General features: G+C 41.8%; 5 protein-coding genes across 5 annotated transcripts, besides 20 other annotated features; all 5 read right to left on the bottom strand.

Annotated features, from left to right (window-relative positions):
• Window positions 1–16,087: part of a sequence feature (sequence corresponds to BAC RPCI93-2H15) that runs on past the window's edge.
• On the bottom strand, window positions 2,453–3,925 carry Tb927.3.5680 (variant surface glycoprotein (VSG)-related, putative; the record flags this gene model as incomplete). Its single annotated transcript, XM_839065.1, has 1 exon — window positions 2,453–3,925. One exon carries the CDS (start codon window positions 3,923–3,925, stop codon window positions 2,453–2,455), a length of 1,473 nt encoding a protein of 490 aa, XP_844158.1.
• Window positions 5,850–6,521, bottom strand: Tb927.3.5670 (hypothetical protein; the record flags this gene model as incomplete). Its single annotated transcript, XM_839064.1, has 1 exon — window positions 5,850–6,521. The coding sequence occupies one exon, from the start codon at window positions 6,519–6,521 to the stop codon at window positions 5,850–5,852; it is 672 nt and encodes a 223-aa protein (XP_844157.1).
• Window positions 7,225–7,252: a sequence feature (AT_rich).
• Window positions 7,433–7,453: a sequence feature (AT_rich).
• Window positions 7,722–7,747: a sequence feature (AT_rich).
• Tb927.3.5660 (UDP-Gal or UDP-GlcNAc-dependent glycosyltransferase, putative) lies at window positions 8,052–9,218 on the bottom strand (the record flags this gene model as incomplete). The annotated part of the gene is made up of 1 exon (XM_839063.1): window positions 8,052–9,218. One exon carries the CDS (start codon window positions 9,216–9,218, stop codon window positions 8,052–8,054), a length of 1,167 nt encoding a protein of 388 aa, XP_844156.1.
• Window positions 9,335–9,354: a microsatellite.
• Window positions 9,397–9,431: a microsatellite.
• Window positions 9,605–9,648: a microsatellite.
• Window positions 9,650–9,729: a sequence feature (T-rich).
• Window positions 9,793–9,813: a microsatellite.
• Window positions 9,944–9,993: a sequence feature (A-rich).
• Window positions 10,047–10,088: a microsatellite.
• Window positions 10,089–10,113: a microsatellite.
• Window positions 10,114–10,123: a microsatellite.
• Window positions 10,235–10,289: a sequence feature (A-rich).
• Window positions 10,546–10,580: a microsatellite.
• Window positions 10,731–10,780: a sequence feature (AT_rich).
• Window positions 10,861–10,922: a sequence feature (A-rich).
• Window positions 11,006–11,044: a microsatellite.
• On the bottom strand, window positions 11,061–13,850 carry Tb927.3.5650 (protein kinase, putative; the record flags this gene model as incomplete). The annotated part of the gene is made up of 1 exon (XM_839062.1): window positions 11,061–13,850. The coding sequence occupies one exon, from the start codon at window positions 13,848–13,850 to the stop codon at window positions 11,061–11,063; it is 2,790 nt and encodes a 929-aa protein (XP_844155.1).
• Window positions 14,302–15,939, bottom strand: Tb927.3.5640 (nuclear transcription factor, putative; the record flags this gene model as incomplete). The annotated part of the gene is made up of 1 exon (XM_839061.1): window positions 14,302–15,939. The coding sequence occupies one exon, from the start codon at window positions 15,937–15,939 to the stop codon at window positions 14,302–14,304; it is 1,638 nt and encodes a 545-aa protein (XP_844154.1).
• Window positions 16,088–16,220: part of a sequence feature (sequence corresponds to BAC RPCI93-5L5) that runs on past the window's edge.
• Window positions 16,143–16,172: a microsatellite.

Raw genomic sequence — 16,220 nt, 5'->3', positions numbered from 1 at the left:
CGACCAAATTCGTCAATTCTTTGTGGTTGCTCAAGTCGCTTTGCTTTGTCCTGGGTGTTGACAAAGGGTTTTCGGGGTTTATTTTAAGTACGTTGCTCACTTTTTCCTCGCACACGGAACAAATGCTGCATTCGTCGCTGATTGAATGTGTGCTTTCTGTTCTACAACCTATCGGTGCCATGGGATATCGCCCCAGTAAGGACTCGATTCCTTGGTTTCAAGTGCCTGTAACGCGTTCCTTGCTTCCTTCGTCAACCACATTTAAATACCCCCAAACAGGCCTCAGGAAACCACGAAGAATCTTCAACTCATCACAATTAGCACCCTTTACACTTGCTACCTGGATGCCAGTATCAAAAACACCAACACCTTAGCCGTGCACATCCCCATCTTCTACCCATGGAAACCTTTACTTCCGCTGCTCCAAAATTTATCATGTAAAAAAATGTATACATCCCGATTCCTAATTTATAATCTATCTGACTTATATTTTCTTGACGAACCCCCAACTGACGGGTGTTTGTACGATAATCTTACTTTTCCCTAAGCCTTTCTCCCCGAAATTTGTAATATACGTGCCGATAAGACCTCTGCTCCGCACCTCGAAGGTTTGTTTGTGACAGACACTACTTCCATCAAGTTGATAACCTCAGCGCTTATCTCGGCTGCTGCACTAACCCAATTAAAAGACTTAGTTTGTAGCGTGAAAACTGATGCGAGCTAATGTTGATCCGTGCCTGTACTTCAATTCACTACTTTCAACACGGAGTTGTATTATTTGGGCAATGTCGTACCTCCTCTTCCATCTTTTGAGAGAGTGCTTCAGCACATTCAAACATTCTTCAATTGGTTCGGGTTAGGGTAATTTGGCATCTCTATGCACTTCCTCTAGAAAAATGATTCGTAGAAACAATTTTTATAATTATAAATGTTTCCGTATTGACCTCCTCCAGCACTTTACTGCTTTGAAAGAGAAGATATATTTATATGGTATAAAAAGGACATAACAATCGGATTCGTTGTATGATAGATTGGGTATGATGAGGAGTGGAAAATGCTTGCTCCTCGGTCAGTGGTGATATGGGGCGAGGAACAAGCGCCGCTGTTAAGAGAGTTTGCAGGAGTCGAACTAGATACCTGTTTCCCTGGAGCGACATACCCTGCGGCACGGAAAACCACCTTGCTTCTTTCTCCCTTGGTGCCCGTTCCCCCGCTGTTATGCCTCGCAGTTCGTTCTTCTGAAGTCGGTTCCGTACCGCTATCCATTGCAGTTTTACCACCTGCAAATGCGGCAGTGGGATTCTTCAGAGTGAGGTTGCCTTTTGGTTGCACACCTGACGGGCTGGCAGCCGTGTGACTCCAAAATCGCCGGAAAGTTCAACGGTAAGACAGGCCCATTTCCATGTGCAAACAAGACCTCTGTTGCACATATTGCATTTTTGTTTTCCAACGGTAACTTTAGGCGGTTGAAGCTTCAACTATCACTTTAGCGGTGCGTAATTTTCGAGCTGCCGGTGTTTAGCGGAATTCCTTACCGAAATGAATTCCCCTTAACCTATGCGCTGTGCAACACTACCCGCTGATGTACCTTCGTCTGTGCCGTTGCCTCTCACTGAAAGAGGCAACACCAACAACGACATGAGCTTGAGATTGGCGGCACTTGGTGCCAGTGAGTAACCAGTTATCCCCGCAACAAAAATACTGTGGTAAAGAGCCTTATATTCCCCACGAAAATGTACTGTCCCATCAGCACACTTTCTACGAGGATATATTTTCCTGCACACACTCGCGAATGCCACTCCATTTCGTGGTAATAATCTTCCCAACTGAACACTTCTCCGTCCAAATTTTCCTAAGAATGCAATCCAAGCAACATAATACCCGCACCGTAAATACTCCCCCGTCATTAAAACTCGCTTTACAGCAGTATACTAGCTTACCAAAGACAACACAACGCGCTCACCTTCCCAACTTCGCCATCTCTATGCGCCAAGGTATACATAGACTCCACCAAAAGCATATACCAGCCAGCGTATAACTTCTCAGTGGATGTCCATCCTTAGTACTCGGAGTACGTTGTCGCAAAGAAAAAAACAAAATAGTGAATAAACGCCCCACTCTTCTTCACAGCAAACGAGTTGCACACAGGGAGCAAATAGATATGAAGGACAGCCCCCGGATTCTTGATGTACATTCCCCTTTCGAGGTAAAACTAGTCCACAACACCCTGTATTTTACCCCCATAAAACCTTCCATAGGAGGCATGATCAGCTTAAATGTGTGGGTTCCAGCGGCAGCCTACATACTGAAAGAACATAATCATGATAACCACCAAAAGCAGTCCTACATAATAAAGTAAGAACACATATCTCCCCCTGTAGATCGAATAAAATAGTTAGCTAAACCATTTTATAACCTAAACCATTCTTAATAATGGTTTCGCTCACGATGACTATAATAGTATTAAAAACAAACTCAGTGAGCATCTAATGGAGTTTACCTTCCCTGAAGTAGGTGGTCTTTGCCTCAGAGGCGAAGTGACTGGCTCACTGGCAGAGCCAACGCATGTACCCTCCTCCCAGTCACATTCCGTTTCCACTTTTCGACTTTTGCATGTTTTTCCCTGCCTATAACCTTCGCATTTATGTGAAATGTTGTCGACAGGTGTTCTTTTGCTTTCACCAGCCTTTTTTGCTCTACCATCGTTTGTGTTCGCCTTCGTTGACTCATTGGTGTTAACTTCACCCTCTACGCCACCGCTTCCCAGAATAGGGTCGCCGCCGTTTCCTTTTTCACGCGATTTAAAATCAACATGCTTCGTGTGGAAGGTGGCTATACCAACGCGTAGATGTTTGAGCTTTGTATCAACTGCATTCAACTGATCTACTGCATTTGCCGCCTCCCTTAAGTTTGTAAGCCAGGGTAGCGCTGGATTATTTCTGTCAACATGGCTGTGGCTATACCGAACGCAACGTCCCTCTTTCTCGGTGATTTCCCCGGTACAACCCACGGAAAAGCTAGTTCCAAATTTACCCAGTAGCGTTGGTCTTCCTGATGTTGACCCTTTTGAGATCTTCAGTTGGTTGAAAAATGTACTCTCCGCAACCGACAGCGCTCGACTTGAAAGGGGAGTACCGCTGCTGACCTTTTCACATTTACTTCTAAGCAAATTCCACCTCTCCTCACTATGCACCCTTGGATCCCAAGCAACGCCATTTCCCCCTGTCTCGCATCCTGTGCAGCAACCCTCGTTGGTGGCGGCCCTGCGTTCCGTAGCGGCGCACAGGCACAGTAAGTCAGCGCTCAATGCCGTGCCCGCCCAGTCTCCAGGGAATAATCCCCTGCCACAAGCGGTTTCGCGGCTACCGCGTCCTTTCATAATCTGCACTTGCCTTTCCCTGGATCCGAATATTGCTTTTGTTATACTTCCTTTTACTGGCATTTCCCGCAAAGTGTCCCACAAGCCGTTCTCCTCCGCCATGCATTTGACTGTCTCATCCATAGCTTCCTCTATCTTCTGCTTCTCAGCATCACTCAAGCCCAATTCAACCCATTGCACATATTTTGTTCCGCCTTCATCTATTAGCTTTCTTCTCGCTTCCTCCCAAACACTCCACTTTTTAATGCCTCGGTTGTTCCCTCCGTTATTGGTTGCTTCAACCTCGCGCCAGATCTCAATTTGCTCCCTCAATTTCGAAATGCTTTCTTGCTGCGACGCAAGAAAAATAGCCCCGATATCTGCTGCCGCGTCCCTGATTTCGGCTTCGAGACCTGCGTAGTCTACCGATTCATTCGCCAAATTCACGAAAGCACATAATGCTTTAAATTCTTCCTGATTTATAATATTTGTGGGTTTTCCCACGCTTCTCTTGGTTGCTTGCGTCCACACTAGCAGAAAAACGACGCAATACTTCCCAATGCGCATATTCCCTTTACCCAGCCTTACTCACCTTTGAGAATTTTCAAGCTTCAATTAAAAAAAATAATAATAGAGTACCACCAAGATATGAATCTTGAAAGAATCATATGCGCTTCATTTCGGGCATAACATGTCACATGCGCATATTTTGGTGACCACACTAGTCACACAATTCAATTACAAAAACGCAACCTCTGTTTCTTATTTTCCGCAACCTTCTGCAGAAAACGTGCACTTCTGATATTCGCACGACGCAGATTCCAGAGACCGCAGGGAAGGGACTGGAATCCCTGCTCGATACATTTTCTGGGGGCACAGTGCACGCAGCGCTCACTTTCAGCTCATTTAAACTTAACATTCTATCAGAGTCCATTCCTCTGAAATTTCCGGGTGATATCCCGACATATTTGCTCGGATACAGTTCCATCACGCTCTTGTAACCATTATCAAAAAAAAAAGCAAACTCAATTATGTCAACAACCGAAAGTTATACGAATTTATGTTTCCCAATTTATCAAATCCCTCTTATAATCCACCTGGTGGCTTCACAGTCTCACATATATAACACAATCTACCCGACCATAATCACAGTTTTAAACGCCCCACAACCTATGAAAAATGTGACACGTTTCGACTGTTCAACCCAAATCAAACAAATAATACCATTTCTACCGAAATTATCGCGAATCAGAATTATCGTTTATAAATTACTCCCCCTTTTTTACTTTACATTTGTGGAGTAATCTTCATTATAAAAATCCAGCATACAGACACGGTAAACCTTATCCACCAAAGGCATAATTATGCAATATATCATACCACATGCTGACAAAGAAAACCTTCTTACACCAAAATGTTGCGATGTTACAAAGGTGCCGCATTAGCAATATTCAAGCAGCGCCCTCTTAACTCATCGTTACCTTATTTTTACTGTTCCCCCTTTTTAAATTCTTTTGTTTCTTCCACCCTACCAGGTCATAAATGCATCCTCTTTAAATTCAGAGCAGAGAAAATTATGGGCCGAGGGGACGTAAGTGAGACCAGTGCTTTAACAAATGACACGTAAACATTGCTTTGAACGGTGACACACGCGTGCGCTTTATTTACTTGAGGCATAATATTTCCAAAAATATATACCACGGGATGCAATACGAGAAAGGCATGCCGAGTGAAAGAGCCCCAGATATTCAATTGTAACAAACAACAAAGATATAAAGAGGGAAATGGAATATGAGACGTGAATTTATGACACTTTTCCCTTCTCCTCCTCCTCCTCCTTTCTTCAATGCTTACATCAAACCTTTACTGATGTTGACTAACCCTCTTCAGTTAGTTCAGTTTTGAGCTCCGTGTGGAATTTTGAGAGCCCCGATGGATTCAGGGTTTCCCCAAACGCTCTCCACATGTTTAAATTGAGAAGCCGGTTGCATCCTCTTAATCCCTTCAGTTGCTCGAATGGACATCTGTTGTTGAATTTGTTGAACACAACCAATTTGATTGGCGGGATCCCCAACTTTTATATTATCTCTATTCTTCCCCGATCCGGTTTGTTGGAAGTGCAGTTTTCCCCTTTTCCCTATTGCTATTTCACGGAAGACTGTGTTGTATTTTGCTGCTCTTAAGTTTCTCTCTGTGTTAATGAGTTTGTTCCAATCATTAATTTACACCCTCAAGCCAAACATTTTCCCCCTTTTGACGCGTAAACGAGTACATACATTCCATTATTGGTACAGTTTGCTACACACCGCATATCACAATATTTACCTGCCGCCCTTTGTTCATAAATTGCGTGCGGCGCGGGAAAAAAAAACATAGCAACATAATGCTTTCAAATACCCATGAACCGCTTCTGCATATTTTCAAATTCCACAATTGACCTGTTTAAAAACATTCACCTTTTAAAAAAAACTTAGTAGTCAAAACCGTAGTTCTAGACAACAACAAAAAAAAGTATTGCATCCATTGAACGAATGAGTGTGAAAGGGCGTCGAGATATGCTTCTTTGCTGGTCCGTAGGTTGTTCCGTGTCCGCAACTTCATTTTTTCTGTTAATTTTAGTGTTAGAAGTTCCTTTTGTTGAAATCTGATGCTGCACAACATCCGGTGACGAGTCCTTAACATTTCCCCCTGGTGTTTTAATCGCATCATCCGGCTGCTTTTGTTTGGGCCCGCTGGGGGCTGCGGGGGCATCACTTGCGGGAAGGGGATTTTCATCGTTTCCATTCGGTGCGGAACTGTCATCCGGATCCAACTTTTCTTTCTTTTCTTCAACTGCCTGCGGTGGACGCACACCCAAAAAAACCAGTAGAGTATCAACCACGCAAATATGCTTGTCTACGCACCAAAATCCGTCGACACATAACGTACAGTTACCCCCTTTATGTAAATTTTTTGGGGCGTACCGCTCGAGTGTACAGTTTGCCTTCGCATAATTGAGGCGCTTAATTCTATCAAGAGATTTTAAAATATTGTCAACTTCCTCTCGTTCACCACAGCTTGGTATAGGAACCGCTGAACCGTCCTGCTGGTTTGCATAAACACCCACTGATAGCCACAAAAAGAGCAATAAAATTGATACAAGCAGCGTATCAACCTTAGCCATCGTGTAAACACCTGTTATGTCTATGTATTTTTTTTTGGATAAAAAGTACGGAAAAGACACAATGGTATAGAAATGTATATATTCTACATGTAGAGTTTGTCAATTAACCTGCGCTCGATGACAGCGTTATAATAAACATTTGATTCAGGCGCGCGTCTCCTCTATTAGAACATGTACCCTTCACTACGTAAGCATTACATTCATCAACCAAATATAAATATCTTCGAAATTTTGCAATCCACCAAAACGGCAAGTATTAAAAAAAACGTGTTTAATGTCATCATTCCCAACATTTCAGCAATTTAGTTTGGAGTCATCCAAATATTAGTTTCTCTGCTATAATTAAACCATCATCTTCTTCCTCTCTCGCTTTCTCTGTTCTGCTGCGCAGCGGGTTGTTTATGCGAGTAACGCTTACTTCTTGTCATATTCGTTATTTCATATTTTCTCCTGTTCGCCTCCATGTTTCAACAACTGATATCATTTCTTAATTTCAAATTTGTGGCACGCATTTCCTGCTGCGCATCATCACTCGATTATATTTCCAGTTCCTCTCCCTCTAATTTCCAAACGACATCCACCTGCAAATCATATCAATGTTAAATACCGTTAACATGTGCCCATCCACTTCTCAACTTTCAGGACTGAAAGAGAAAAGTGTGTGAAAATTAAATGCGCCGTTTCCCTTTCTTCTCAAAGCTCCTTTTTTTTATAGAAAAAAAATTAAAAAACGGCAGCAACAAAACTGTAAACTAAAAACTACAACACACTTCCAACCTAAGTAAAATTCAGTCAAAGCAAAGAGTGAAAAATAAATAACAAACAACTATTTAGATGATGAATGGAACGAAAATACATGGAAATGAACTCGCTAAACAAAAAATGTTTTTTTTTTTACACCTCCAATTGACATTTTTTTTTAAATATAAAATGATGACACTTGAATTGACGCACACATTTCCTTCACCCCCTTTTTTTTTCAAAAGCATTTACAGTACAAAACAAAAAAAAAGAAAATAACATACTGAGCCTAACATGTTCAGAAGGAGAGTAGTGAACAAACTGTTAGCTGAGATCAACCAAAGGGAGAAACTGAGACTCAAAATGAAAACTATTTTAAAAAAAAATCAAGTGAAGTGCAGCAATCAAAAATTTTCATTTTTTTTTTTTGGTTCTTCGACCACACAGTTCTAAATGAGGATATATATATATATTTATTTATTAAAGTAACAGGGACGCATTTTTTTTTTTGGAAGTGTGTGTGTGTGCGTGTGCGTGAGGGAAATCATAAAAAAAATCGGAATTTACGCCCACCATCACCGTTTCAAAAATGCAAATTGGATAAATTGCCTTCTTTATTTATATATTCGCATTTATACGGACAAAACAGGTGTGAGGAGTGTTTTTTTTAAAAAAAAACTAAAACGAAAACAAAGAAGAACCGGCACAACAATAGCAATAACAAGAAAATAAGGAAAAGGAACTTATAAGGAGATAATGATGATGATGAAAGTTATTGTTGCACTTAAGTTATGCCGTCCATTCCGCATCCCGCCGCCGTTGTGGATCTGGTGGTAATGTGCAATTGGCCATCCAACCATATTTTGAGGGAATAAATTGAACAGGAACGGGAGTTGTGTAATTTTTAAAGCGTTCCATCATTATTGCGTATTCTTCTTCTTGAATACCATGAACTACTACAAAATTGTTATTTTTCGGTGGCTTGCACTCATTACCATTCAATATGATGAAGCGGCAGCAACTTTCATTCACAAATAATAATTCTTCTGGATTTTGATAAGAAAGTGCATGACCGACCATGGCATCTTCATATTCCATAATGGATTGCTTAAATTCAAGAAGCCGATCAAAACTGAATGGCACATGCACAAGGCGGCGTACCGGTTCATATGTTACAAATTTATTAACAACATCTCTCGACATGGTGTACAAGAGGCCACGGCCAAATATAAAAGGCCTCACTGGATTTATACGCCAATGAAATGCCCAATAAACACCACGACGCGGTAAAGTTCTCAAATCAATAATGTACTGCGGTGAATGGAAAAACGCGTCATCATCACCTTTAGAGAAATAACTTGTTTTCGGAAGAAGGCGCGCTCCCAATTCAAACCACAAATATATTTTTCGACTCATACCAATTTCCGCATCAATTCCCCAATGCGCAACTTCTCCTAATTTCTTTTTAGTTGTGACACGACCTTCATTTATGGGGAGCGTAATGACATCCCGCCATTTATTTGCTTCATCCTTCAATTCAGGTGAATATTTGTAATCAAATTGTGGATGACGAGCCAATACATATGCTACGAGCATATCTCCTTCAAAATTATTTTCTACGGTGGCAACTCCCGGATATTTCCAACATGTGTCCCGTTGAAGTTGTCTCCGCCGCCGTCGCTCTTCATTATCTGGTGAAGGAATACCGAGTGCTACGAGATAATTATGATTCCGCCATTTCTTTATAATATGCGGTGTTACAAATTCTAACGCCATTTTGTCATCTTCGGTGTACTCAAAATCTGGTAATGGTTCATCTCGTTGAATTTTAACCACCTCCTTTTGGGAATTTTGGTGGAAACGATGTAAACTAATGAGAACATTTGTAATTGTTAACACATACACGGCAATAAAAACTATAATTACAACTTTAACTCCTCGTGATTTGATTGCCATTGGATGGGTATTACAAAAACAAATCGTTAGTGTATTATGAATGAGGGAGAGGGGGGAATCTATAAGTTTGTTTAGATTATCAATGAAACTTAACTATAGAACAGAAAAGGAAAAAAATATATATATATATATATATTTTTTAAACAAAAAAGAAGAGGAAGAAATAAAGATACCACCGCAACAACAACAACAACAACAACAACAACAACAACAGAATAAAACAAAAAAAAACAAGAACAAAAAAGATTTAAATATATTACATGTGACATGAGGAATTGCCACAAATAACGTAGCAAAGATATGAGGACATAAGGGTAACAACAATGGCAACTGTGCAAAATATAACAGTGACAGACGAGAGAAAGGTATTACGAGCAAACAGTGTGAACAATAATAACAATAATAACAATAACAACGAAAAAACAACAACGAAATAAAAAAAAACAAAGAAAGGAATTCAATAAACGCAAACGTCAAACAAAAATGAAAATAACAAAACAAAAACAACAACTCTTAAAATATTTCAAATCGCTGCATTGCATGAACATTATCACAAAAACGTAAAACATATTTCGTGTGTGTGTGTGTGTGTGTGATGGGAGGGGGGAGGGGTTTTTTTTTCCCTTCCCTTCCTTCCAAATGCTTTAAAAACTTTCTCAGGACATCATGAAAAAAGCATATGTGTCTAATAAGCAAAATAATAATAATAAGAAGAAGAAGGGGCCCTCTTTTTTTCTTTTCTTTTCTTTTCTCTTTTTTTCTATTTTTGTTTTTTTTAAAAAAGTTCTTTCATGATATAAGTAAGTAGCCCCCCTCCCACCCCCCCCCAAAAAAAAAAGAAAAAAAGAAAAAAATAAAAATAAATAAGAAACACGCACACACGCACACACACACAAAAAAAAAAACACCAAAATATTAAAAAAAAAAGGAAGTGGTGAAATAAGTTTAGCCACACTTTCTCCAAACCCCATTCCACTTCCTCATCTGAGGGGGAGCTGTACGTCACGACACCTTCATTTTTCTTCATTTTTCTTTAATTTATTTTTTGTTTTTGTTCTTTTTTCTTTTTTTGAAAAAAAATTGCAAATCACCTGAAGATGACGGTACATTTTTTCGTGCGTACTTGCGGTTTTTTTTTTGACCCCGTGCGTCGAGTAAATGCGTTAAAAAATTCATGAATGAAAGGAACATCTTTAAGTGTTGTACTCCACACTGTGAACCATAAAAGCACAATAATGACACAACCCACAGCGACGGTAATGAGTGCAGACGAGGTATTGTGAATCATATCTTTAAACGTTTCGCTGGCGCTAACTAGCATTTTTATTTTCTTCCTTCCTTTCTTTCTTTCTTTTTTTTTTTTTACACATCGCGATAAGTTTAGAATAAATATCAAAAGGAAAAGAAGAAAGAGGAAAAATATGAGAGACAAAATAAGAAAAAGACTAATGGAGACAACCAATTGTTTCAAGTTTCATGTTCAGTGAACTCTAAGATGCTGTAAGACTCAGGATTAATATAAATAAATAAATATATATATATTTATTTATTTAATTTTTTTTCACATGAAATAGTTCGGTACAAAAATCATCAACATAACTCGAACGAACGAACGAATATAAATATACACACACTCATACACCTTTTCTCCTTCCTTATTTTCTCTTTCTCTTCTTTCTCTTTTGTTTTCTTTTTTTTTTTTTTTGCGGTGCATTCCCCCTTTTCTGCTTTCCAACCGTTTTCCCGCACCTCTCCAATTCCACATATTTCGTGGATACCCCCCCCCCAAAAAAAAATAAAATAAAATAAAATAAAACAAAAAAAAAGCTTAACTAAATACCGCTACAAATGAAATTCGCTTCTCGAGATATTCCCACAAGAGGATGGCCAGTCCTTAACGAGGCAACTCGTAGAAGTGTCCGTGCAGTTAAAAAATGAATTATTCAAAAGTTCCCGTGCGGTGGCCCGTTCTTTCGGGTCGCGTTGGCAGCAACGCTTGACGATTTGCTTCGCATCGTGAGAAATTTTATCATCTACACATGGCATAAAACTTTCCACATGTCCCACCTTGTAGAAAAATGCATGAGAAGTCATTTGGTTCATGTTTGGCCATGGGAGGGAACCACTTAAAACATACAACATCATAATGCCAAAACTCCAAATATCAGATGCCTTTTCCGCTTTTCCTCTCGCTGCTTCAGGTGCCGTATAAGGGGGAGTTCCCTCAGGTGCACAACTGTTGGCGATTTTCTGCAAGTTTTGTGAAGTACCAAAATCAGTAAGTTTACATAAACCGGTCTCAAGTAGCAGAACATTCTGAGGTTTAATGTCCCGGTGCACAATATTCTTGCGATGCAAATACTCCAGTCCTTGCAATACATCGCGGAGGTATCGTCTCGCACGACTCTCTTTTATACTTCCAAACTTTTGTATGAGATCGTAGAGACTCCCACCACTACCCAACTCCATTACAATCAGCAATTTGTTACCCCAAATGGCAGACGATATGTAACCCATTATGTTTGCATGACGCAGTCGGGAGAGTAAACTTACTTCATTGATAATACCATCCAAAGTTTTCTCCATTGCACTTTCCACTTGAATTCCCTTCCGACGTAATCTCCTACGGTTTAGGTCGCTTAAGTTACTGTTTTGTGCCCGAGTCCTTAATGGAAGTTCGATTTCCTTAATGGCAACCAGTGCACCAGTTTGTGACAAACCCAAGAATGCAACACCACACGCCCCAGTGCCTAATACTTGTTTAGACATGCGAAACACCAACCCTTGACGGTCGCAAAACTCCGTGACATACCGCAAAGAAGACGAGTTACATTTAACTATCAAACACTTATCTGATTTTGCGACTTCAGGCGTTCGGTACGACTCCTCCTCATTTCGTCCATAAGAGCGCGGAAGGGCACGTGTATCTGTTTGCTTTAATATGGCACGGCGAATATGATCCTCAACAGGTGAAGCCTCGCATTTCATAAACCCGTACGCCCTTCTACCAAGTTGAAGTTCATTAACACATGAGTGCTCTCTTTCAACAGGGAACAGTTGCCACTCCGGAAAGCGTTGGGCGTAAACGCTGTGGCTTTCTTCCAAGTAATAACAAATCTGACTCATACGCAAGGCATTCCAATCACTACGTGTTTCTTCGTGTATTCGAGTGTAGAGATGGTGTGCGACACCATGTTCTCCTCGCTGAAATGCTTGAAATGCCTCAACATGACGCCGGCGCTGTGCGAGAGCCTTATCTTGCATCTCATAAATGATGTGCCTTTTGTTATTGGCATCTGTTACGCAGTCTCGTGGAATACACGAAAAGTTGCTTGGGCAAAAATGTGCCAGCGCCCCAACACACGCACACCTTACTCTCAGCGCACCTAATAGTGATGGAAGTTCCTCACTCAGGGAAATACAATTCCCGTAAACACTTAAGACATCGTCCTCATGGTCAGAAACTCTGATCGTTCCTGCCATAACAAACCCTGAAGTAGCAACAATGGTCGGAAACAACTTAAGAGACGGTGACACACTCAAACCTTGTGTAAATGGTTGGAGCGCAACAAGTACATCACAGGCACATTGCATTCCGTTTTGTGCGTGACGGGGAGAATCCGTAAAGGCATTCCATGTCACAACAACCTTGTTAGGTGCTACACTCGCAATGATACCGCCATACCTCTCAACAATTTGAGTTACAACAGAAAGAAATTGTCGGGAAAAATGAAGACAATGTTCCAAATCCTCCTCAACTTGATGCGCAAAGTCGGAGAGGCAAACAACCACCACCGTGACCCTCCTTTTCCTGAAGGTCGTGCCAGTGCCACCGTGTTCCAAAATCTCCCGATTTCGAACCATTCCCGCTGCAGTTCTCCGTGAAACTCTGAACTGAGACATAACACGCGGTGAGTGGGCCTCAAGTTTGGAACCAACGGGAAGATTCGCCTTTTCACATTGAAGTTTGGCACCGTTACACTGCCGCACAGCGACGTCTGTTAGCTCCTTTTCAAATGTGGAATCGGGAAGTAACCCACGGAGTTGGTGCAAAAGCATAAGCATGTCATTCGCCATTTCAGGTGTTGCAGCGTTTTGAATCCCTTTACAACTTTTTGCATGGGAAAAGGACTGCTTCGGATTCACATCAATAGTACCCGTTGCATCACCGTTGAGTGGCACTGCCAACGCATCGGCAACACGGTGCAACGCCTCGACATTTGCATCGAGTTGCATGAACAAACTACGGATGTGCCTCACTCCGACAACAGAAATAGCGAGATGAACGAACAGAGCCACACATGAAACAACTATGAGTGAATATCTAAGCTGGTCAGTGAGGTTGGTAACTTCCCTTAGCTCGGACACATTCGCTACGTTTGTTAAACCCTCGATCATAGACCAGTAGTCGGTACATATGCATTTTGCGGCACTAACTAAACATAAACCAACAAAAAAATAATACCCTGAAACTATCACTGCCAGTACTCTCACAAGAGAACACTTGGCGGTAGGGCCGAATCTTCCCAATGCGATACCCCACGTTGCTCCTTCACTGCTTGAAGTGGTTTCCCCCCTACTGTTGAAACTACTGACAGGCGCGTGTAGCCAACCACACGCATATTCTATCATCAAAGCTCTTTTTTCTCTTGAAATATTTGTAAATGACTGATGGGGTATGCTTTATTTTCTTTTTTTTTTGTTAACCTCAAGCCTTAATGTGTGTAGTGACAAGTGGATTTAGGAGACAAAGGGTATTAGGGTGGATAAGTAAGGAGATTACAAAAGATGGGCAGCAATAATGCGACCACATGTGAAGATGTGAGAAGCTGGTCACCAGTGTACCTTGGCACGGTTCAAAAAATTTTGGCCCCAACTGAAACGTGTTAGCGTTGAGTTACGACAAAAAAGAGACATGCCATTACCAAACCCAAATAAATGTTGGGACCGCTCTCTCCCCCCATTCATGTTTCAGTGAGATGACAACGAAAAAAACAGACATTATTTCTCTTCTGCAGCTTCCATCACCGACAGTCAACCGCACCACTGCCGTGTTTTTCCAGTTTTCACGGTCAGTTAATATTCACTCAAGTGCAGGAAATGGTGTTTGACACTTATGTTCGCACTTCCCGATGTGGCATATCTTCCCACACGGTTTTCCACAGCAGCTCATCAACTTTCCACACTTCTTACCACATGACACCGACTCTCTGTAGCAGGGTAAATAATATGGAATCACTGTGGCATGCGAGCCGCACTTCTTCTCAACGGGAACAACACAAACGGGACATTCGTTTTCAATATGACACGGGTGGTTGGCCGGATGCCCACAAGGACGGGGAACGATGCATTCATGACTGCAGTTTGGAGGTTTTGTTCCACATGGCACCGGAGGCTCCACCCAAGTTCGACGGCAGCGGCAGTAGAGACGATCATAAGATGCCACGGAACATGGCAGACAGAGACCTTTATGGCATAATTGGCCGCAGCTGTGCGTTCCACAAGAGAGGCGTTTCGTACAGATTTTGTAACATGTGTGATCCTCATTGGTGCAACAGTTCTCTTTGCACGTATGTTTACCACACGATAAATGCTTGCGACAAGGTTTTTTGCACACCGGAGGAAAGTGAGAAATAATTTTATCCTTACTGAGACCGGACCTTTCAGCGGCGGCTTTCCATTCACCCTGTGGCAAATATGTGAAAAAGCAGTAGATTTGATAATTCTGCGATCCGCAACCGCATTTCATCGAAACTAATTTTGTGCATGGTGGACATGTGGGACTTTCGTGGCACACATCTGAGCAGGTATGACCGCATGGTAAAAAACCTTCACACACCAACCCGCAGGAGGGAATAGGATCCAAACACGATTTCCTGGGCGAATTCAACAGTTGCTGCAGTCGCACCTTCCCACAAGGACAAAATACCATACGCTCAGGGGTCCGAAAGCAGGGCTCACACGCGTCCTTATGACATTTGGAAAGACATCGGTGGTTGCCACAATCAAGAATTTTTGAGCACGGGGTTCCACATGGAAACGGCCCGCTTTCGCCACAGCGCTGAGTTCGCTTCGTAGCACCACAATAACACGAATCTGTAGAAAGAATAGTGCACACGGGACAAGGCCCTTCATGACACGGGACACCACAGTTATGCTTTCCACACTCACGCAGTTTCCCACAAATACCTTCACACTCAAAGCCATGAATTCCACTAGAGCACCCCACAGTTTTGCTCGTCTTTCCACAGAAACATGATTGTGTACGTGTCAGTTGACATGGAGTACAAGGACCTGGATGACACATAAGCGTGCAGGCGTGGGGACACAACTCGTCCTTACGACGGCGTCCACATGTGTCGCCACATGAACCAGGGACAAGTAAGGGATCCGGAGTTGGGTTACACACCTTTCCACAGAAACAACTAAACTCCGCTACGGCCGAAACAGGTGTTAGAGCTTGGCAGATAGGGCAGCGAAACTCATTGAGGGAAATAGAAGAAGCGGAGGAACCACCAGCAGTGGCATCACGCTTCTCCCGCTCCTCAACCTGAACCTTTACCCAAGATCTTACGCACGGCATGTGCACAACACCGTAGCAGACAGTACACGACCAAAGTTTATCTCGTAGATAAACCGCGTTGGAGCAAATAACGCACTCGTAAGACCCATTTCGTAACCTCTCGGAGATGTCTTTTGCGAGTTCAGTGATTTCCACCATTATTTGCCGTGTCGAACAAATGGTTAACGCGTATGCGGTAGATGTCTACAGGCTTGTGTTGTTCGCATGGGGTGCAAACGAAAGGGACGAAGAAACGAAGCAAAGAAGGGAAACTGCTTAAACTTGCGTGAGAAAAGGAAAATAATGTATTTTTCATGGCACACAACATATGAAAATAAGAGATCATACATAATTAAATAAACATATATATATATATATATATATATATATATGTTCATGTGAGACAAGTAGGTTGTGGTTAACCACGTACAAAAGAAAAA

Source organism: Trypanosoma brucei, chromosome 3 (genome assembly GCF_000002445.2).
Source record: "Trypanosoma brucei brucei TREU927 chromosome 3, complete sequence".
NCBI lineage: Eukaryota > Euglenozoa > Kinetoplastea > Trypanosomatida > Trypanosomatidae > Trypanosoma > Trypanosoma brucei.
The sequence above is the reverse complement of the archived record's forward strand: the minus strand, read 5'-3'. Positions and strand labels throughout refer to the sequence as shown.